At 39.2% G+C, this 24,764-nt stretch overlaps 2 protein-coding genes across 3 annotated transcripts in view; one reads left to right on the plus strand and one right to left on the minus strand.

Moving 5' to 3' along the window:
• Window positions 1–274: 274 nt before the first annotated feature.
• LOC123513557 (lactoylglutathione lyase-like) lies at window positions 275–18,410 on the minus strand. 2 transcript variants are annotated; one of them, XM_045270791.1, is made up of 7 exons: window positions 18,116–18,410; window positions 5,791–5,877; window positions 4,601–4,824; window positions 4,137–4,207; window positions 3,793–3,882; window positions 1,687–1,766; window positions 275–1,523 (listed from the first exon to the last, which is right to left on the minus strand). In XM_045270791.1, exons 2-7 carry the CDS (start codon window positions 5,860–5,862, stop codon window positions 1,515–1,517), a joined length of 546 nt encoding a protein of 181 aa, XP_045126726.1. In that variant the 5' UTR covers window positions 5,863–5,877; window positions 18,116–18,410; the 3' UTR covers window positions 275–1,514. The 2 variants fall into 2 exon arrangements, with proteins under 2 accessions (XP_045126726.1, XP_045126727.1); XM_045270792.1 differs by lacking the exon at window positions 18,116–18,410 and adding an exon at window positions 15,416–15,449.
• Window positions 18,411–23,624: 5,214 nt separating this feature from the next.
• LOC123513453 (cell wall protein DAN4-like) overlaps window positions 23,625–24,764 on the plus strand; it is a 9,037-nt gene continuing 7,897 nt past the window's right edge. The window contains exon 1 of the mRNA XM_045270613.1: window positions 23,625–23,642. Within this exon, the coding sequence (XP_045126548.1) occupies window positions 23,625–23,642 (18 nt within the window). The remainder of the gene's footprint in view (window positions 23,643–24,764) is intronic.

Below are 24,764 nucleotides of genomic sequence, written 5' to 3' on the forward strand. Positions count from 1 at the left end.
CACTTTCCTTTCATATCAGGGCCATCAGTTTCATTTATATACACTTTCTTTACAAGCTTTTCTTTCCTCATTCTCTTAAAATGGCCATACTACATCAGTGTGTTCCTTTTCTTCAATTCCACCACTTCCCTATTAGCAGCACTAATACCATCAGAGCCACCCCCAAGTAATGCCTCACTCAAGACCACCATGAGGAACATCTTCAGAACAAAACCTTACAAAGACACCAGAGGAACCTCAACCCACTGTGGCAGAGTGAATAATAACACTTCAATAATATTCAATGTTATTTATTTCATCATACTGATGCATCTCATCAACTTTTATATTCTCCATTCAGCAACCACATCTTTTAAGCAAGTTTGACTGAAAACAGACTTTCAGGTATAGCATCTTTTTAAGAGCTTACTATATTCAGTAAGGATTGCACTGAACATGTGACAACAACATCTACTAACACAAGTTAATTAAGCATTAAGACACCCTGGTGAGTAATACCAAGCTCACTAGGTGACATCAAGGTATAGCACTACTGGCACTATTGGCACTGTGGTGGTGGCACAAGTCTTAGATCTAACATTGGCACGTGGCTGTGAATTGCTAACATGCAAATTGAAGAGCCACTTTCTCACTAAACATATTGAAAATAAATTATTTGCCCAGAGGCACAAATGTCATCAGTGTTTCTCTTCAGATGTCATCTTTCACTTCCCCGATACAATCAATTAAAAAACTATGTTGGTTAAATAAGACTAAAAGACAGACACCATATTTCAGAAATATGTCTGCTGAATAAAATCAAGAATCAACTTGGGCTTATTACACATGGATAAATTTCCTTTCTAATTAGGTAAGATTGAGTATTTCTGCATTATTGTCTATGTACTTTGGAAGATTAATTTCTAACGTTGTATTTGAGATTCAAAAAAAAGGTCCGCACAATGTTATTACAAGAGGCAGCATTACTTGTGACACACAATGTGTCTTTACCTACAGGATCCAAACACAGGTACACACCCACCATCTTCCAACACTCCCCCTGTCACTATTATGGCACCTCACTACCATCAGGAGCATGGCACACCAGATCATCTACTGACACTTAATAACACTAAACATTGAGGTAGGTCAGGCAATTCCAAATTCAGTCATTCTGTTTCCATGAGCATGTCAGTTGTTTTTGCATGCCTAACTAACTCAATCTTTCATTATTCAGTGATGGCACTAAAATTTCAAAGCAATATGTGCAACTCAAGCATTGGCTATAAATGTAAATAAATATTCACTGAGTTAAATGGCCACACAGTCTGATTGCAGTACCCTGGAAAGCAATCATACCTGAAACTGGTAAGGTTCTGGAAACCATTTCTTTAAATAATCAACCTTATGCATTGTTATTGTTTCACTTACACTTTCTTGTCACATTCTAAAAGATTTGTCATGTGTTAATTCCTTTACCTTTCTTTTTCTTGCACTTCTGGATGACACTATTTGTTTTGTTAAATACACGGCAATTACAGCAACTGAAAATGAAAGGCAACAAACACTACTATCTCTTCAGACATTCAATGTTACAAGTTGGTCATATACCAATAATTCACAGCATCTAATCAATATTGCATCACATTTTCATATACGTAATGAATTACATGAATCAAATTACTAAACATCTCATTCAGTACTCACCTCCTGCATGACCTGATTATTGAAGATTTCTATCCAGTAACCATCAGGATCCTGAATGAAAGCAATGCCCTTCATCTTGCCTGGAAACAGACAGGAGACAATATTAGTATAATTATCAAGAAAAGCCATAATACACATATCTTTATATTTTGATTGGATACCATTAAAACTCAACTTCTAATGACCCAGCAATATGGAAAAACAAAGAAACATATGGGTGACAAGGATCCAAGATGCTGTGGGCAACAGTGAAGGTTGGGACAGCTTAGCTTGCCTGCATCTGTATGCAGACACACGCATTGACGACCGTTCGAGGCAGACGTTAAAAACAAGAGCTCCAGAGTGGGTTACACTACCAAGTGCTAACTATGAACCTCAGCAGACCTGGTGATGTATACTGGGGGAGACATGGTTAGGCTAGTGACCTTGTCTCCGAAGTTATATTGAACTTGCTTGTGTTGAGGCCGAGTAGAAGTATGGAAAGGGATGAGAATATGGACAGTCCATGTAAACAAGAGACAGGGAGCCAGACCAGGAGGACCTAAGAGTAAGATTATTGGAACACCTCTGGGATCACGACAGCTACAAGGAAAGGATACTTTTTGGAATTAAAGAGAAAACAGTCGACATGAGAAGGATTATCACAATGAATAGAGAAATTAGTTTTGAGAGAGATTTCTAAAAAGCAGGATCAGCTGATTGCAGAAAACCTAGACCTAGAGAGGAGTTAATACAAATTAGGTATAGATACCAATAACTAAGATCAGGTAGTACAGCCACATAATGAAGCAGTTTGGATCCTTAGTATTTTCATGAATGATTGTATAAAAGAAATGAAAGCTAAAGAAGGAAATACAGTATTAGTGTAGGGCTGAAGTTGAAAGAAGTGATAGGACTGTAATACCATGTTTGAAATTATCTTAATTACTGAAAGAAAAAGAACTTCAGACACATGGATCACTTCACTGGTGTCAGCATGAAACAGAAGCAAAGGTTTTTGTTGCCCTTGGCTGATTGTCCCCTCTTACATTAAAAAAAAATCTAATTCATGGTTTTTACTGAAATGCAGAAGCCACATTTCATATACGTACTTGTTCATTAGTCAATGTATTTCTTTGAAAATTTACAATCAAAATAAGACTGCTTTCCACACTACACCAGCCATACAATTCATCTTCATTTACCCAAGTGCCAGTCAACCTCTACTTTACTTTACCTTTACTTTACTTATTTGGTATTTAATTCACTTATTTAGTAGAATTTCTGCTTCTTCCTTCAAAATTACCAGTATGTCCTTCCATTTTTATTTCTTTCTCCAGTTTCTGTCTTTTTTTTTCCTGTCACCACACATTGGTTGTATATTCTTCCCATCTAATAGGAAAATCCAAATCCATAAATATATCACCTTGTGGATCTTTTATATTTGTGCTTCTAGTTGGTCTCTCTCTCTCTCTCTCTCTCTCTCTCTCTCTCTCTCTCTCTCTCTCTCTCTCTCTCTCTCTCTCTCCCTTTTATCACTTTAATCTTCTCATACATCTGTTTAAAAATTCACTCTCTCTAAAGCCTTCACTGCATCACATATCTTTATCAACCACTCCTCTCTTCTCTCCATTCACTTTCTTCACTTCTCTGTCCATTTCTCTATTCCTATTAAGCTTTCTTTTCAAAAAGCTGGAATAGGATATTAACATTCCTTGTTCCTGTTTTTTTATGCTCACAGTCACTTGATGATGAACTGGTGTTATCTATGGCACATAATCATCCTGACCAGATGAAGTAGCAGTTTCATCAGCATTGTTCCTATTTACGTCATTCTGACTGTTCCTTCTTTGATTTTGTTCCATGAATGTTCTTAGGTATTACTTGATGAGATCCGCATCTCTCTTCCAAGGTTTTGGTCCACAGTCTCTTGTTCACTATATTCACGACAGCCCTGACCAAAGTATTAGTCAGGTTTCCCCATCAGCCACCCTTGGGACACACCTGATATTTTTCTCCTTCATTAGTCAATATAAAATTCTTCTAAGAAAATCTCTAAAATGTTTATTTCTTACTTATGGGCAGTAGTAAGAATATTTCTTCCTCACAGTCAAATTTCACACTCACCATCATTTGGTTTCTTGACAAACTTGACTCCCTGTTCCTCAAAACGATTGCAGGCCTTATCCACGTCTGGCACCATGATGCCAATGTGACCTGGAACCAAGAAAATGTTACTTGTCTGCCTTTATCTGTTTATCTCCCACCTCTGGTACAGCCAGCCAATAATGTGAATCAAGGCCATGATTAAACTAATTTTAGTGTGTATTTTAATGTCAATAAAACACTAAAGAATCCCATGACAACTATCTTCAGTATATATTCAGTTCTAAAATGGCTATTTTTTTACCACTAAAATTAGCAAGAATGTCAAGTGGTTAAAAAACAATCAGTCCACAGTGCAAACATACCATAGCCTCTTGGATCAGAGTTTCCATTGTGGTATGGGGTGAAGTTAGGATCTGATTCTGTTCCCCAGTTACTGCAAGGAAAACACTGAGTCAAGGATGCATAACTATACTACCATCACTGTCACTACCAGGGGTTCTATCACAGTTCTACAAGTTGCCACCACCTTAGATAGAGAGCAGAGGTTTCCTTCACAAATTAAATGACAGAATTATGAATGAAACATACAGTATTGCACAATTGAAAACACAATTTTTCATATCCCTTGTACACTATACCAAGGTTCACATAACTTTAATTCATCCAATGTTAACTCTGTTTGAATTCACCAGCCATGGTAAAATCAACTGGAAAAAAGCCTAACTGTTGGGAAGTAGACAGTGTTCTATCTCCTAAACAAGCAAACAACTCAAATTTAAACAATTTTAGTAATACAGAGCTGGAACAATACAAGCCCAACACCTACTGAGTCAGCTCCAGTGTGGCCTTGCGGGAGAAGCACCAGGCAGTCCTCTCCTTCTCATCTTTGGGGATGTCCTCGGCTGCCTCAAAGCCCATGAAGAACAGAGAGAACTTCATGGTGGGGAAGTCCAACTTCTTGAGGAGCCGCATGCCCAGGACACGAGTGTAAAAGTCCAGGGACACCTTGGGGTCCTTGATGCGGTACATGGTCTGCTGGAAGATGAAGTCCTGGAAGACAAATTGTAGATAAGTAACTGTTGTGATCTCTTGAAAAGAAATTATATAGGGTAAACTTGGTGCTTTTTGAGTGAGAAGCATTCTATCATCACTATCACCAGTACTGTACACACACAGATCTGCCATGAATACTCATTTATCAGTTACTCTACTTTTTAAATTCTCCTTCACAGCTCCACTCAATGTCTTCTTTGGTCAACCACTATCACTGTAATCCTCCACTTCAAAGTATTCATCATGCTTCACATGTATATTATCATCCTCCCCACTCAAGTAAATCACAACACTTACTGCTCACAATTGTTCTCAATGGTTCCATCAAAGGTCAGACACCCATCTAAAGAACTGTTAATGCATCTTAATAAATAGAACCAGGACCAGCCTCACTGAATGTAGAGTACACACTGTGCATAGAGGCTCAATTTCCATGGAGGTCACATTTTGTGAGTCAGGACACATTTGTGCATATGCATATTGAATGTGCATAAGCACTACAGTGAAGTACACAAAGAGCACCAAATCAGCAAGCAAGGAGAGAAAAACTCCTGTAATCTGACCATGCATATGTTGCTACAATGATTGACCACAATTGACATCTGATCAATTACAGGGGGGTGCAAGTAAGTACTTGCAGAGTGCAGCCAGCAAATGAAGACGTCAACTTGTTTTCCAACAAATGAGTCATGAGCACCCAAGATAAAAGAAAAAGGCAAAACAAGAGGAAGCATGTGATTTATTTGAAAGTGGGTATGTTATTGAAATCAAAGTTTCCAGGAGAAGGAGAGGTGTTGAGGGTGACCTCCTAACAAAATTTCCCTTAAGAGCCACAATTTGGTCAAAGGAGGCCATGCATATAACATGACTATTTCTTCACACATCTTAGCCAGTGTTCACTGTCCTGCCACACCAAAGAATAGCCTCCACCAGCATACAACAAACCAAAATATGAACACTTACCTTGGTGGAGGGATCAGGCTCAACACAGCAAGCATTGGCCTCCTCATTGCTCAGTCCTGTTGGTTCAGCCATGGTGCTTGCTTAATCCTGCAATAAAAGAAACAACCCGATTCATTTCCAATACAGATTATAAATGATTAAAAGAATGTTGAAACTGCAGTATTTCTTCATGTCTTGTTAAGGGGTTTGATTCTATTACACTACAGATAATATGGCATTAGCAAAAATTAACTGTGATGGTAAAACAAGAAAAGTATAAAGTTTAACAACAACTGTTTGTGACAGGAGGGTATAATTCCTTGCTAGTGGGATCAACTGTGCAAGTGTACTGTGGAAGGAGAAAGTGATGCAATAAAAGAATAGGTCCACAGTTTCATTCACTTCACAAAGATTTTATTTCTTTTTTTCTAAAGATTTAAGACACAACATAATAAAGCATTCTATTGAGCATTGTTAGCATTATAATTCTCTAGCAATGAAAATTAAGAAAACCACACGTTCTGAGGTGAGGGTGACTGATTCTGACGAGAAGCAGCTTATCATTAAAGATAAATCTCACATGAACATTTTTCAATTACAATATTTCCCCAAATCATACTTTCAATCTATGAAACATTAAGTTTGATTGAGCTGGCTACATTACAATAAATTAAACTGAATTAGAATATATATAGAACATTAAGTAAGTCTAGTTGGAGGAAGTTATTGCTGAGGAATAATTTTAGATGAATCTTTTGTAGGTTTTAGTTTGTTGGTTTTAGTTCAGGTATCCATCACATCTAATGCTCTCCAGAGCATCAGAGCAACTGTCACAAAGAGACCTTCACAGATTACTTGTGCAATTTCTCCAGAAGTATTGTTGGTTTAACCTTAATATATTTAATACAACAAATAAATAATCATTACTGCCTGGGACTTACTGATGTTAGTAGTTCCAATGTATACTTTTTTGGCTCCAAGTCTATAATCACAAATTAATGTCAACTCACAAACCTTTCTCTTTAACTTATCCACTTAACTTTGGATGACAATGCAAATCTTGCTGCTTCATTTAAGTAAATCTGAACAATTTTATGGAACAAAAATTTTACTGTATCTACCTGTACTTTTCTTCTTAAGATTAAAGTCTACATCCTATTCAAGTTTGAAATGTAATGATACAAACAGTAAACAATGCTCCATGAAACATTTTTTAACCCTGTTTGGATTCATATTCCAACTCTGACTTGCTTGTATTGCTGTTAGGTGACAGTTCAGTTCCTCCATGAGGAGGAGGACCTTAACACAACATCCAGCATTAGCAGCCTGCCTCCCATACCAGCCACATTTACTTTCCAACCATCTACTGAACAGGAATCTACCCTCTCATCAGGTACAGTGCTTTAACAACTTTTGTACATACTTAGGACAAGTCTGTTTAAATATGGAACCACAAAACCCTGGTCAAGTTGTGAAAATGAGTAACATAAGGTGTTTTTCCTCAGGGGCTTCCAGTGCCAGTGAACTACCTACCTCAAATGTACCAAACATCTCAAGTTAGGATAAGTTTAGGGTGTCTGGTTGGCTGTGGGCAGAGGTCAATTTGACCCACTCCAGTTGGAGACCCTGACAGGGTTAAGACAAAAAAAAAAGGGGGTGCCATAGGATGTGTGGCACTTTGGATATGATGAGTTAAGGAATGCAGTGTGTGACTGTGATAACACCAGCAAGTCTTTGTGTCTGTGCCCCTGTCCCTGAGCTTGGCCCTGCAGGATACTGTTTCACATCTGTATACATCACACCACTGCTGGCCTTCTTGCCTTAGACTGCCTGCTACTGCTACCACCCCATGTAGTGACTCAGACTGCTACAGAGATACCACAGTAATCCATAACCAACTAGAGTATGTACAGCCTTGAGACACCACTGCCATCACTAGAGATGATTCAGTGCTTGGAGAAAAACAACTCAGTATACTTACTACTTGGTCATAATTGATCAGAAAAGATTTACAATAACTGTACTTAGATAAGAAAGCAAGTGTCATACAGTCGTTGGCAATTCATTATTATGACAAAACTGACCACCATTGCTATGTAAAAAAATACTACTGTTGCCATGGGTTCTATGACCTCAAGGGCATTCTCGTGTCCTCTGCTGTGATATGAATGTCTGAAGAATGATAGTAAGGATGATCAGATGTTGTGTGTGTGTGTGTGTGTGTGTGTGTGTGTGTGTGTGTATTTACCTAATTGTATTTACCTAATTGTAACATACGGAAAAGAGCTATGCTCGTGTTGTCCCGCTCCATATCTATTAATGTCCAGCTTTTTCTTAAAATCATGAATATTCCTTGCTGACCACTTCCACGTCTAAACTATTCCATGCTTCCACCCTTCTATGAGGGAAGCTATATTTTTCACATCTCTCCTATAAGTGGCCATTTTAGTTTTTTCCCATGCCCTCTCGACATTCTTCCATTCCACATACACAGATCTTCCCTATCCATTTTTCCATGCCAATCATCACTCTGTATATTGCTATCAGGTCTCCCTTTCTTCTGTTTTCCAGGGTTGGAAGTTGCATTCTTTTCAGTCTGTCTTCATAAGTCAAATCTCTTAAGTCAGGCACCATTTTGTTGCAGCCCTCTGTACTTTCTCTAGTTTCCTTATGTGTTTCTTTAAGTTCGAGCCCACTGTATTGTTGCATATTCAAGCCTCGGTCTTATCATTGCAGTAATTATTTTCTTCATCATTTCTTCATCTAGATATACGAACGCCACTCTTATGTTCCTCAATAAGTTCAATACTTCTCCAATTATTTTGTTTATATGTCTCTCTGGCGATAGGTCATTGGTAATTGTCACCCCAAGGTCTTTTTCTTCATGACTGGTTTTATGTCTTCATTTCCTATCTTGTACATACTCCTGATTCTTCTTTCACTCTTGCCAAACTCTATTTTCTTGCATTTTGTCGTGTTGAACTCCATTTGCCATGTACAGCTCCATTTCCATATTCTGTCCAAGTCTTCCTGGAGTAGTTCGCAATCTTTGTCACATCTCACTTTTCTTAACAATTTTGCATCGCCTGCAAATAGGCTCACATAACTGGACACCCCATCCACCATGTCATTTATGTAGACTGCGAACATTACTGGTGCCAACACTGATCCCTGTGGAACTCCACTCTCCACCAATCCCCATTCTGATGGTCTGTCCTTAATTATTGTTCTCATTTCTCTTCCTACCAAAAGTCTTCCATCCATTTTAGTAAACTGCCATGCACTCCTCCTACCATTTCAAGTTTCCAGATCAGTCTCTGGTGTGGTACCTTATCAAAGGCCTTTTTTAAATCCAGATATATTCCATCAGCCCAACCATCTCTTTCCTGTATTACATCTATCACCCTCGAATAGTAACATATCAGGTTTGTCGCATGAACGCCTTTTCTAAAACCAAATTGACACTCACAAAGTATGTCATTTTTCTCCAAGAAGTCTGTCCATCTATTCTTCACCACCCTCTCACACATCTTAGCTACCACACTTGTAAGTGACACTGGTCTATAGTTCAATGGGTCTCTTGTTACCTGATTTATAGATTGGGACAATGTTAGCTCTTTTCCAGTCTTGGGGCACTACACCTTCCCTTAATGAGGCATCAATTACTTCACAAACTTTTTCTGCCAATTGCTCCTGCATTCTCTTAAAATCCATCCTGATACCCCATCAGGTCCCACAGCTTTTCTCACTTCTAAACTCCCCATCATGTTCTTGATCTCCTCCACAGTTACTTGAAACTCCTTCATAATCCCTTTCTGTTCCATTACCAGTGGTTTGTCAAAAGCAGTCTCCTTTGTGAATACCTTCCGAAAGCATCCATTCATAGCCTCTGCCATTTCCTGGGATCTTCACTGCATACTCCATTTACTTCTAAACTTTCAATACTTTCTATTTTTGATGTTGTTGTTCACATGTCTGTAAAAAGCCTTGGTTGGTCTTTACATTTATCAATTATATCCTTTTCTTGTTTCTTTCTTTCTTCTCTTCTAATCAACACATATTCATTTCTTGCTCTTTTGTAACTTTCCCACTGCTTAATCCGTCTTTTCCTTCTCCACCTCTTCCATGCATCCTCTTTTCTTGTTCTAGCCTTTTCACATCTATCGTTAAACCAGTCCTGCTTTCCAACTTCTATGTTGTCTTATTGGTACAAATTTTTCTCACCTTCTTTGTATATTTTTATAAATTCCTTCCACTTTTCATTTGCTCCTTAGCACTCTTGAATTTCATCCAATTTGTCTCTTGAAAGAATTTCTTTAGGTTTCCAAAATCTGTCTTGGCATAATTCCATCTTCCCACTTTATATTCTTCATTTCTTCTAGATTTCTCTTCATCTATCACCTTGAACTCCAAAACTGCATGATCACTCTTGCTAAAGGGCACTCCACCCTCATCTCCTCAATGACCATTGGCTCTGTACTAAAGACCAAGTCCAGTCTTGACGATGCTCCTCTCCTCCAAACCTAGTATCTTCTTTGACCCACTGAGTTAACACATTTTCCATTGCCAGTGTCAATAGTGTATTTCCCATGTTGTCTCTGATCCTTCCATTGACCAGTCCTCCCAACACACCTCTTTACAATTAAAATCTCCCATCATTATAGTTCGTTCACAGCCACCCAACATTTCTTCCAGACATGTTCCTGTATCACTTATCATTTCTTCATATTCCTGTACTGACCATGCATTTGTCTTAGGTGGTACGTACACCACTATGTAGTGCCTCTTTTTCCTTCATTAGTTTCTGCTCTGATCTTTAGCACTTCTGCCTTTCCCATACCTTTTTTCACTTGATCCACCTTTATATCTTTTTTAACCAGCAACATCACTCCTCCTCCCATCTTACCTACTCTATTTCTTTTCCAAACATTATATTTCCTTCTCCAACCATCATCAGGTCTTCTCCTCTCTCAGTTTTGTTTCAGTAAGACCCACAATATCTGGGTTCTTGTCCTCAAGTAATCGTTGAGTTCTAAAATCCCCGATATCACTCCATTTATGTTGGAATACATTACATTTCGCTCATATGTAAGTTTCTTTAGTCCTTTCTTGCTGTACTTTTCTGGGTTATGAACCACTTCCTCAGTCTCATATCCAAGATTCTCCAGAAAACTCTTTCTTCTCCTCTTCTGTCCTCTCTTCATTTTTTTCAAAGCCTCCTTTCTCAACTCATTTAACATTTCTCTTCCTTTTCACCGAGATCTCTTCTCAACCAAATCTTCCTTGTTGTTTCCTGCTGGGCTAGCCTCCATGACTTCTCCACCAATTCATCTACATCCTTTTGTGACTTAAGTTTGATTCTTATTGGCCTCATACCTTCTCTTGTGAACTTTCCAATTCTATGGAAGTCCTCTATTTCTTGTACTAGGTCTTTTCCTCCTCCTGCACCACATTAATGATATTATTTATCACCTTTTTATGTTTTTCTCTCTCCATTTTACTCGGTGTCTTATCCTCCTCCACACCAAATATCACCACACATCTCTTTTGTCTACAGTTTCCTCACCAATGTCTCATTTGACTTAATAACCTTCACCACTTTCTCAGCTATCTTCTCTTCTATGATCTGTTGATCTATAATTTCAGCAAGGCCCAAAGTTTTCTCCCTGACTCTTTGATTTCCTTTTCCAGACTTGCAACTTTGTAATTTACCTCCTTTCTTTCCACTTCCTGACTTTTTTTCCATTCAGCCTGCTTCTCCATCACTTTTCCTAGAGATTCTCCACATTTTTCGCAATTCACTTTAATTAGCTTAACTTCCTCTTTCAGTGCTGCATTTTCCTTCTTCATATCGGCACAGTCTTTCTTTACATTGTCATAACTCGTTTCCAGGCCCTCATACTTTTCAAACAGTTTTTCAATTTTACCTTCTAACTCCAGAATTTTCTTCACATAAGCGCTCTTCTCCATTATTCCTTGAAACCCTGTGAAGTCTGATTCATCTTTCGAGTTCACGGCCGCCATGTTGCGCAGATGTAAACAAACCAGCTGATGGCTCAAACGCAGGCTACAGTTTATATTTACCTTCACTGGACATTATTTTGCTAATCAACAGTTAACATGACTATATGGAGACGGGACAAACATTACCAGCTCCTTTCCCACCTTGGTTACTCTTAGGTAACTGTAGAATTATAGATGATTGCTCTGAGCTCAGCGACCACCTCCGCCATCGACGATGTCCCGTGTGTGTGTGTGTGTGTGTGTGTGTGTGTGTGTGTGTGTGGGTCCACACTACTCCTGCATATTCCAATCTGGGTCTTATTATAGTATTTATCAATTTCTTCATCATTTCTTTGTCCATGTAGTGAAATGCTACTCCAATATTCCTCAGCAAATTATATGTTTCTCTAAAATTCTATCAATATGGCTTACTGGTTGATTGTTTTCTTCCATTGTCACTCCCAAGTCCTTTTCCTTTTTAACTTTCTCCAGTTCTACTCCATCTCCCATCTTATAGATTCCCACAGGTCGTCTTTCACTCTTTCCCATTTCCATGACATGGCTTTTGTTCACATTGAATTCCATTTCCCACTTTTTACTCCATTCCCAGATCTTATTTAGGTCTTCTTGCAGTATTTCACAATCCTCCTTTTGCTTTATAACTCTGCACAGTTTCGTATCATCTGCAAACAGATTTATGTAGCTGTTCACTCCTTCTGGCATGTCGTTAATATAAATGAGGAAAAGTATTGGTGCCAATACTGACCCCTGTGGCACTCCGCTTTCTACTGCTCTCCACTTGACTTCATATCTTTAACTACCGTCCTTATTTCTCTCCCTCAAATAATTTTCTATCCATCTCAATGTGCTTCCTTTAAGCCACCCTTCTCCTCTAACTTCCACAGTAATCTTCATGTGGCACTTTGTCAAACGCCTTTTTAAATCTAAATAGATGCAGTCAACCCATCCTCTCTCTTTGTACTCTATCAACTATTCTAGAATAGAAACTCAATAAATTAGTTACACAAGACCGTCCTTTTCTAAAACCAAATTGGCTATTTGATATTAATTTGTTGTCTTCAAGAACTCATCCATTGTTTCTTTATTATTCTTTCACACATCTTGCATATTACACTGTGTGTGTGTGTGTGTGTGTGTGTGTGTGTGTGTGTGTGTGTGTGTGTGTGTGTGTGTGTGTGTGTGTGTGTGTGTGTGTGTGTGTGTGTGTGTGTGTGTGTGTATTCACCTAGTTGTAATTTTACAGGGCCTGGGTATCATACTGTGTGGCCCCGTCTCCATATCTACACACATCCAACTTTCCTTTAAAACTATGCACACTCCTCGCTGACACCACCTCCTCACTCAAACCATTCCACACCTCCGCACATCTTTGTGGGAAACTATTTTTTCACATCCTTCAAGCATATTCCCTTGGCTATCTTTTTACTATGCGATCTTGTAGTTCTATTTAAGTTTTCCTCTCTCAACATCATTTGCTCATTATCCACTTCATCCAGTCCATTCAACAGTTTATAAACCTGTATTAAATCTCCTCTTTCTCTTCTTTGTTCCAAGGTAAGCAAATTCATTTCTTTTAATCTCTCCTCATAGGTCATTTCTGCCAATTCCGGAACCATTTTTGTTGCCATTCTCTGCAATCTCTCCAACTTCCTTATATGCTTCTTTTATAAGGGGACCAAACCACTCCAGCATATTCCAATCTTGGTCTAATTACCATACTAATTAATTTCTTCATCATATCTTTATCCATATAATGGAAGGCTAATCCAATATTTTTATCAAATTATATGTTTCTCCAAACATCTTATCAATATGAGCCTCAAACTGCCCATGGTCTTGTATTATCACTCCCAAATCCTTTTCCTTTTCCACCTTTTTCAACACTACTTCTTCACCCATCTTATATGACCCTCTTGGCCGTCTTCCACTCTTCCCATCTCCATCACATGACTTTTGCTCAGATTAAATTCCATTTGCCACCTCTTGCTCCACTCCCAAATCTTATCCAGATCTGCCTGTAAAATTTCACAATCTTCTTCACTCTTCACACACCTACACAACTTCGCATCATCCGCAAACAAATTAATATAACTGTTTACTCCTCTGGCATGTCATTAATATATACAAGGAAAAGTATTGGTGCCAGCACTGAGCCTTGTGGGACTCCACTCTCCACCACCAACCAGTCCGACTTTGCATCCCTTATTACCGTTCTCATCTCCTCCATCTCAAGTAGTTTTCCATCCACTTTAACACTTTTCCTTTCAGTCCTCCATAAATCTCTAATTTCCATAACAGTCTCATGTGAGGTACCTTGTCAAAAGCTTTCTTTAAATCCAAATATACACAGTCCATCCATCCCTCTCTCTTGTATTTTGTCAACCACTCTTGAATAAAAGCTCAGTAGATTTGTTACACATGACCTCCCTTTCCTAAAGCCAAATTGATGATCCGATAATAACTTATGATCCTCCAGGAACCGTATCCAATATTTCTTTATCACCCTCTCACAAATCTTACCGACCACACTTGTTAGAGACACAGGTCTATAGTTAAGAGGCTCTTCCTTACTGCCTCCCTTATAAATGGGCACCACTTCAGCTCTTTTCCACTCTACTGGTACTTCCCTGTTTCTAATGAGCACCTTATAATATCATATAATGGATCAATCAATTCTTCTCTACACTCCTTCAATAATTTTCCTGAAACTTCATCTGGTCCCATCGCTTTATCATCTTTAAGTTCCTCCAACATTTTATATAACTCCTTTTAGGTATCTTAATGTCATCCATGTGCACATTTCCTTGTACATTCTGAGGCTTTACAAACATTGTTTCTTTAGTAAATACTTGTTGAAACCTATTATTTAGCAATTCCGCTATATTCTTAGGGTCATCTACTATCCCTTGCTCTCCTTTTAATCTTTCAATGGACTCTCTTTTTAAGTTTACCATTTATGAACCTGTAAAACAATTTTGGATGTTCCTTACTCTTGTCTACAATATCTTTTCAAATTTTCTTTCTTCCTCCTCCTTACCCTCACATACTCATTTCTTGCCACTCTATAATTCTCCTTATTTAGTATATTCCTGCTTTTTTCCATCTTTTCCAAGCCACATCTCTCTTTTCCTTAGCCTTAACACAAGTTGCATTAAACCAATCCTTTCTTCCTTCCTCTCTTGGTTTATACTTTGGTACAAATTTCATAACTCCTTCTTTATAATATTTCATAAAAATCTCATATTTCTTTTGCACTTCTCTGATTTGTAACATCTCCTCCCAATCTAATTTTCTGAAATAATTTTTCAAACTTTCTGTGTTCATCTTTCTATAATTCAATCTACCACTCCTGTATGTCTCGTCCTTCCTTCGCTGTGTTGTTGCTATCTGCATTTCCATAACCACATGATCACTCTTTCCCAAAGAACATTTGTATTGTATATCTCCACATAGGTACACTTCTCTTGTTAACACCAAATCCAGTCTAGTGTGTGTGTGTGTGTGTGTGTGTGTGTGTGTGTGTGTGTGTGTGTGTGTGTGTGTGTGTGTGTGTGTGTCCAAATAATTGTCAAGACTACCATTTCTACTCTAATATAAAGAACGTACAACACAACTCACTTACCAGACGTCTTAAGGGAGAAGCAGGGAGCTTGACCTGCATCTTATCAACTCAAAGCCAGACTAATCTCTTAGCCACAGAGATGAAAGAAATTAATGTTGAAAGAAGGAAAATTTCATCATGTCATCACACATGCACACATTTCAAAAAGGGCTTCTAGAAACCATTTCCTGTTGATTACAAAAGGAGGAAAATTTTGAAGTTACTTTCATTTAACCTATAATCAGTCTCTATATAAAAGGGGATACTGTTCTAATCCCTCAAACTTCCATCCTATTGGTTCAATTTTTTGCTTACCTTTAGTTTTTTAATCTATCTTCCCCAAAAAAATATTTTTAAACATTTATCACTTCATAACCTTCAATATGTGTTCCATCAAGGTTGTTCTATTGGTGATCTTCTGACTAATCTTACCAAGTCTTGGTGATCATCTTTTAGGGATTTTGATGAAACCTCTGCTGTTGCATGACATCTCAAAAGCTTTTCACAGATTCTGGCATAAAGCTTTGATCTCTGAACTACTCTCATACATCTTTTATTCTTTCCTCTCATTTCATTTCAAGTTTCCTTTCTGACTATTTTATTGCTACTGTAGTAGACAGTTACTGTTCTTCTCCTAAATCTATTAACAGTGATATTCCTCAAGATTCTGTCATGTCACCCATTTTCTTCCTATTATTCATCAATGATCTTGTAAATAAAACTTCTAACCACTCCTACACTGACCTTTCTCCATCCCTTTTCAGTATTATTGCAGTTTCAGCCAATACACCACACGTAACTATACACATTCTCACGGTCTACATCACACTTCTACGAGCATTTCTAACCCCATTTTACCCTATCGGAAATTAGTAATAACTTCAGCACAAGCCTTCAAATGTATGGTGTTCGGCGAGTTTTCTCTAAATCGAGCAAGCTGCAGCGAGCCACAGAGCTCCGTCACACTCGGAAATGAGTAGTACACTGACTTGCATTTGTTTATAGCTGGGGTTTGTGGGTAACTGCTGAATAGGATTCTTATTGTATCTATAGTTCTTTTGTCCAATGACGTGCCACCACCTCTTAACACCACAAGTTGCGCCAATGGGAATTTGCTATATGTATTCGTAGGCGGGGCACAGCTGGGCAGACAGGTGCACAGACATCTGTGTGTGCAGTTCAGCCATGGCCACCAGTGACACTAGTTGTAAAGGTTGCGAATTTGATTACTGGGAAATCATCGCTCCTGCAATGCAAGTCAGTGTACAATCGAGAAGAGGACCAGCCAGGACCTTCATCCTTTCGTTAAGGTATTGTGAGGAGGGGTATTGGTAGAGGTAGGGCATATTGTGTGAAGCTATAAGAGAACCCGTGGGGGGGAGAGAAGCTGCCCCAAAGCAAGGATACAGTAAGTTAGGTTTATTTTAGGGTTAGGTTAGTGTTGCAGGGGGATCCGGGGGGGGGCTGCGCCCCGCCTGGCTAGGTTAGGCTACGTTAAGGTTAGTGTTGTAGGGGGGTCCAGGGGGGCACAGCCCCCCGGTTAGGTTAGGTTATGTTACGTTAGGTTTTTGTACTCATGAATTTTGTGATTTTCCTCTTTTTTCTCTTAAAAATGGGTATTTTTTCCCTACATTTTTTCGGACCCCCAAATTGCCTCATTTTTGCTTTCCCCACCCAAGAACCCTGCTTTCCCAGGAGGTACCTAAGCTTGTTAGACTTAGGGAAAAAGAAATTTAAGATAGGGTGTATTGGCTTAAACTGCAAATTTACCCCCTTTTCATATCCCTGTCATCAAGACAATATTCCTGCTAGATGCTTGCTTATCACCTAATCACTATCCTCCTCCATAACTTCTCTTTTCACCACGCTACTATATAGATATATATATACATATATATATATATATATATATATATATATATATATATATATATATATATATATATATATATATATATATACACATTACCTTGCAATGTCACCAAGTAAATAGCCTACCACTTTCCTATTTCATGTCTTCTGTCACCAAGCCACTACCCAACCTGGAGCTTATCTCTCCAATCCACTTCCCTACCTGCCACAAAATCACTACTGTGCCTTGTGCCTCTGTCACTAAGTCACTATTCTGCCTGGTGCCTCTGTACCACTAAGCCAGTAATATGCCTGCTGGCGGAAGCTCAATGTCAATTCAAGGGTAGTATTCAAGATTCATAAGATAAACTTTTAGATATAAAGAAAATTTTTAAATTCGCAAAATTACTCAATGTCTGTGAGGAGGAAAGAAGTGAACAGTAATAACATAACTTTCTGGGCGGTTAGTGAGTAAACGTTTGTATGGATAGTAGGAAAATATTTGCTGTGATAGTAGGAAAGAAAACTGGAGGGTGAGTAGGAAAACTTTTCTCCGAGTAGGACATTGACATTTGTGACTGGAACGGGAAAAGTTTGAATACACTTACCTTTGACTTAACACAACTGCACTTTGTCATCTTAACATTGAAACGCAACCAACGAAAGCAAAGGCAAAGTTTAACAAACACGAACAGAACCTTAACACCGAGTAAAAGTAAGAAACTTATACGAAAAATCTTATTTTGACATCCTAGGACTATCAATACCAAAGTACACCTGCTGATTAAACTTCTATGTAAGGCCAATTAACCCAGGTGTGTCAAGGGTGAATGTACAGTGATATGGAAAAGAAATAGTAAATGGTCTCACGTGTGTTGTCTCAGTGGTCCCGGTGTCAATGTGGGAGTGGGAGGAAGTGAGGAGCAGCTGTGGGGCTGTGTCTGTGTGATAGCCGAGCCGACTCAAACACAGCTGCCATTTGACTGCTAGATGTGTAACCCGTTGATTATATTTTTAAATTGCATGTTTTCTAGGTTATGGTTACTTTAATAATCCTTCAAGTACGTATAATCCAGTTTAACCTATTGATTTCATTATCTTACTTATCAGTGGAGACAGAGAGGTATAGGTAAACTCATCTACGGTACCAGCAGCGCTCTCTCTCTCTCTCTCTCTCTCTTATTACAAGAGAGAGAGAGAGAGAGAGAGAGAGAGCTTTTATTACTGCCACATTCACTATCATCGTAACTATAACTATCATGATCTTGAGTATACCGCATATCTTTTTAACAATGATCATAATTATTATCACTGCATCACAAATATGCAAGTTTTTTTTTTTTTTATCGTTCATAATATGTAAATGTGGAATCTTTGTCTACTACTTACCGTCGCTGAGTCTGTCATTTCATACACAATTACACATGTCACGCCGACCTCCCATTGTTGAGAGACGTGAGATGGTACAAGTCATGAGGGATTATTGAACTAGCACCACCACCAATAAGTACACAACACACTGACATCACCACCACCAACACTTTCTAAAGGTGTGTACACACTTACTGCATTTCCACGCATCGTTTCATCGTTGCGTATCACCCTGTGATACAATACAATGCAACAGGGTATTGTACTCATTTTTGCCCATCCGCGTGGTGTATCATCGTTGAGTGATGCAACAGTGTCATTCAGTTTCTTCCTGACCGTAGCCATGAGTGCAAATGTGCAGTTGTCTGCTGCCTTGTTTAGTTTTATTCATGCACATCAAATCAATAAAAGGAAAAATGACTGTCGGCGTTGGTGGGTGTCTACACTCAATGCATGAAGGGAGATGTGTGACTTAAAATTCTAGCATGTGACGGAACTGTATAAAAACTTGACAAGGATATGCACACAACTGATTTTGAGTTTGTCTGCAATTGAGGTCAAAATTGGAAAGATACTCGTGCCCGTCCACGACAATACTGAACTTGCAACGCGACGATGCCACGCTGCCCGTCCGCACACACACACACACACACACACACGAGGGTTGGTGAGCTAGTTATGTATCATTCCTTTGAGGTGACGCCAAAAGACCGACAAATGGGGGATCGAACCCGTTGCGTATCATATTTTGACACGCAACGGTGTAGCGCTATCCCGTCAACACTGCTACCTAACGGTGATCTGATACGTGGAAATGCAACAGACAACAATATTAATTAAAACACAAACAATATTCATACACAGTGTTACACCCACAAACCCGACCACCGCCGCTACACCGCTCGTCTGCTCCCGCGGGGTGGCCAGCCAGCCAGCCGAGGTGACTCTGGGCGGCGGGCTAACCTTCCTTCAAGACGTGTTTGTGTCCGTGATGGAGGGAGGAACTGATGGTGATGAAATTATACTTAATCATAAAGAACAACCTATCCGTAAATCGCTGATCTTAGTAATACTCGTGAGACAAAATGCATGTTCATGTATGCCAACAATAACAAAAGTACCTTTGAATACCACACTAACTTCTTTAGGCTGCTGCTAAATGAAGAGGTGAAGGACTGAGAAGTTTAAGAAGACAGACCGTAGAGTGACATTGACAGTTCAGGGAGGCCTCACCTTCACACTTGAACTTTCTGACACGAGTCTGTACCCTGCATGGCCGGCACTGGCAGTAGTATGACTCTCGAGTGTTGATGTAAACAGGCTCACACACACCCGACATTCTTCTCCCGGCACTCCTCAATGCCACACAGCTGCACAAACTCATCCTGCCACAAGAAAGGCATTTGCTTCAGTACTGTCAAGTTGTGATTTTGTATTGTACTGTATACAATGTAAGAAAACCTGCAACTTTTATATGAAACAAAAGAGTTCAGGGCATGAGTTAAGCCTTGCGTGCCATAGTGACAAAAGCAAGGCCTTCTCCTCACCTCTCCGTTACTGCAGTAATCATTGATGCCGTCACATATGCGCTGCTTCGGGATGCCACTGCCAGCGCTGTGGGAGAACTGACTAACTGATTGACTGACTGACTGACTGATTGTTGTTTCTCTTCCGTGCGGGGGTCGTCTGCAGCTCTGCCACTATTGCACTCTGTGGGTGAAATGCTGGCTTTGTATTTTAACATCACTATTATTCATGGTTTAGACTATCGTAAGGTAAATTTAGATTGACTAGATGGTGTTTTAAGAGAGAAACCCTAGCAGTAAGTTACCACAATGCTGTTCATCTTAGCTCTCCGTGTTTCCTTGAAATACAAGTAACTGACAAACAACAAAATTTACACTCCCACACAGACAGTCAAAGGTCCTCATTAATGTTGCCTACAATAAGCAAGGTTGCTCAATTTCATCCACCTCTATGTATATTGCGAATCACATTAAATATTTGTCATTATTTTCATCTTAATGTTCTCCGGCTATGTACTGTGAATTAACCCCAACCACACACAAACCTACCCACTCAATGATCACTTCCAAATTATCGATCGTGCTTACAAAATACCAAAACCATTGTTCAGTTTACTGTCGATATCAATTTGGAACACTGCCGAACCTGTTGTATTGGTCAACAATTTGAAATCATTGAAACTAGCTTTGTCAAATCCCCTTGGATACTGCCAACATGAAAAACCTCAAAGTACCAATAAACGCACTTACAATTCACTACAAACACACAGTATGCACCAATACTAACACCACACCACAAAACACACACAATACACAACTGACACACACACAAACAACTTAAATCACTCAAAACTAACCCAAAACACTTTGCAAAATCTCAAAATATAAACTCAGATAAAAATATAAAAACAACAAAACACACAAACACACACACACACACACACACACACACACACACACACACACACACACACACACACACACACACACACACACACACACACACACACACACACACACACACACACACACACACACACACACACACACACACACACACACACACACACACACACACACACACACACACACACACACACACACACACACACACACACACACACACACACACACACACACAAACACTGACGGTGGTGGTTGAGGTGTTGCACGTGGGTGGCGTAAAAGGATAAGTCAATGTTCAGATCCACCACTTCGCCCCAATAAAGCCATACAACTGGTGGGTAAGCCTTTCCCCACGTCACCTCATCAAACAGAGCAGGTCAAAACATAATATTCAAGAAGGACAGGCGTGGGAACCTGCTGACGTAACGTGTCGTGACCTGACACTACCTATCCTTACTTAAAGAACATCAGTAGGTAATAGTAGTAGTAGTAGTAGTAGTAGTAGTAGTAGTAGTAGTAGTAGTAGTAGTAGTAGTAGTAATAGAAGAAGAAGAAGAAGAAGAAGAAGAAGAAGAAGAAGAAGAAGAAGAAGAAGAAGAAGAAGAGAGAGAGAGAGAGAGAGAGAGAGAGAGAGAGAGAGAGAGAGAGAGAGAGAGAGAGAGAGAGAGAGAGAGAGAGAGAGAGAGAGAGAGAACAAAAAATCTTAACAGAAAACAACAACAACAAAACCACAACTTACTTTACTCCATATCCAGGGCCTTGCCCGACCTTAATGAACGGCTGCGGGAAGTCAGTGTGGTACAAGGTGTGAGTAACCTGTGCCGTGAATTGATCGCCCACAGCCTCCGCCACGTCCACCTCATTATGCCTGTCGTCACCTGGAAACGAAGCGGGTAATCATTGATGAGGGACAGTTGTTATAAGGGCCCACTGACACGAAGCTAGCCTGTTGGTGGCCTCAAAACATACTGAAAAATCTTTGTATAGACCTAATTCACTCTTACACTAACCCACGACAAACCACACATACCCAAACTCGCTTAAAAACTCAATAACATCCCAAAACACACTAAAAAAAAACATGGAACAGCTTAAAATACCTCCAAACACACCACAAAACTCACTAGAAACACCCAATATTTACTGAAATAACCACCACACACACCACTTATAAGACTTAAAATAAACCCAAACCCAACTCAGAACACCAACCAATCCATCAAAGTTCTAACAAACCACACTCAAAACATGCTAATACTCACACACATCTCAATCCACACTCTCAAAATACGTAAAATATACCTAAAAGATCTAATATATATTGAAAACACACGAAATGAACCCCAAAACATACTTATAACATTCCAAACACCCTGCAACACTAATGAACAAGCTTAAAACAAGCGAAATATATCCCAAAAACCAACAGTATGCATTATAAAGAACGTTAAGATTAAAAGGGACACTTACCTAAATTTTACACATTGGCTCCTTCTCCTATTCCTTCTATTTCTCATTTTTCTTCATCCTCTCCATTGTTACTCCTTCTTCTCCTATCCTCCTTCCATCCACACGTCTGAGCCTAGAAACACATCAAAATGTTAGATATTAGACAAAATATTGAAGAAATGAAGGGTGACTTAAGTATTATGGCTTGACTGCTCCTCTTCCTCCTCCCTTCCTCCTTCCTTCCTCCTTATCCTCCTTTATTTCTCCTTTCTTCCTCTTCTGCTACAATTATCTACACACCTGAACCTAGAAACACTCGAAAACACGTAGAAATCACTAGATATTAGGCAAAATATTGACGAACTGCGGATTTGGAAAAGCGGCGCCAGCCTGGGGCTATGGTGAGTCATCACCTGGTCTGTGGTCATCAGAGAGAACGGGAACGGGGTGACTCGGCTAAATTACGTAAATCATTTGATTTCAAAATGACTTTTAGAAAAACGAAGCCACGGCCAAATGCTTGTTATTTTATGACGTGATAAATACTTAAACTAATTTTCAAAATATCAAAATATCTCCAGCTTAACTGGTTTTTAAAAAAGGTCTAAATTAAGTACGTTAAAAGTACAAAACATTTTAACCCATAAATCTCTTAAAACGTCCTGTAAAGTCAAGCCATTTTCACTTGGCGTGTATTTTATCACATTTCTGGGAGTCTGAGCTATCTTTTAGGGCATTCTACAGCGTGTTAGACCGAGAAGCAGAAACGTGAGCAAATAAAATAAAGAAAAATAAGAGCTTTTTACAACAGCCCCAAACACCATTTCAAAGTCCACATATTTCACTCAATAGATTGATTTCACACTTAAAAGAGGACAGATATTTTGCTACCATAAAGGCCCACTTATACCTTGAAATGAAAAAGCTCAAAACTCCAGGTGGGAAATTTTGAGCGTTAAAAAGCCTTTAACATACGCCATAAAACACCACTAAACGCCACATATTTACCCATCACAGACGCGGAACACACTTCAAACACAACGAAACATTTATAGAAACCATAAAAACATACCATGGAAGCGTAATATTACCGTCAACAAATATTCGAAAAAAAGTATTTGACCCAAATGGCTGGTGACGGGAGGGTGAGGGCGGGAATAGGGTGATGGCTAGGGGACCGTCGGGGGGGAGGCGGCCCGGAGGCAACACCGGCGGCGGGACATTCATCTCACCAAACCAAAATTAAGCAACAGAGAGAAATTTTGGCCATGGGATATGAAAATGGTAGACTGGTGGCTGCATTGTGACACATGTTTGGCCTATGGTAAGTGAAGGAAACAAATATGAGAGGGTAATACAGACGCCTTGCTCTTTTTGATGGTCCTTTTACCATTACTTTAAAATATTTGCATACTCTTTTCACTCTCATATGTAAAGAAAACCTAACATTAACTGAATAGCCTTATAAATACCTTTAATAGACGAAGATTAGGCAGTGTGGTGAAGGCTGCACTTCTTGCTGATTGCTGCTTGGTGCTGGTGCTTGGTGCTTGGTGCTTGAAAACTGTCGGTAATATAGCAACACTTCACTTTACGTGTGTGTGTGTGTGTGTGTGTGTGTGTGTGTGTGTGTGTGTGTCTGTGGGTGTGGTGTGGGTGTGCATGGGTCAGTATAGCCCACCACTGTTGTCACCACCACCGCTACAAGACTACTGCCGCAGCAGAAGGTTGTCTGTGAAAACAGTACGCATGTACATATGTTTATGATAACTATCTGTTACTAAATCTCTTATCAATGAGACACTATACTTATACAAATACCACATGTCGATTTATTGGTTATTGTGACATCTTTCTCTTCGTTATCGTGTCCAGCTTTTGTTATTTGTCTAAGCAGGAAATATTAAATTGTATCTTGTTGTACAGCGAGTGTTGGCAACTCCCGCGAGGCAAGAAACAAGGTGCTTAAAAGGCAGACTATAGTATATTTCTCATTCTCTATTTCTACCGCCTGATATACGAGTATTTCCGACAATAAACCAGGGTGACAGGATACTAAGTACAGGAATATAGACATTTTTCTATTTACATAGGCATCTATCTTGTTAAACTTACGCAAGATTTTGAGCATTTTTTTTTCCAGTTTCAGTGATAGTTTTACAATGCATCTACATTATCTAAGCCTTCGTAGGAGAAGCGACCTTGATAGTTGGGCTCATCATCTCTCTGGCTATATAGAAAATAGTAGTGAGAACAAGTTAGTGTTT

Source organism: Portunus trituberculatus, chromosome 36 (assembly GCF_017591435.1).
Source record: "Portunus trituberculatus isolate SZX2019 chromosome 36, ASM1759143v1, whole genome shotgun sequence".
NCBI classification, from domain to species: domain Eukaryota; kingdom Metazoa; phylum Arthropoda; class Malacostraca; order Decapoda; family Portunidae; genus Portunus; species Portunus trituberculatus.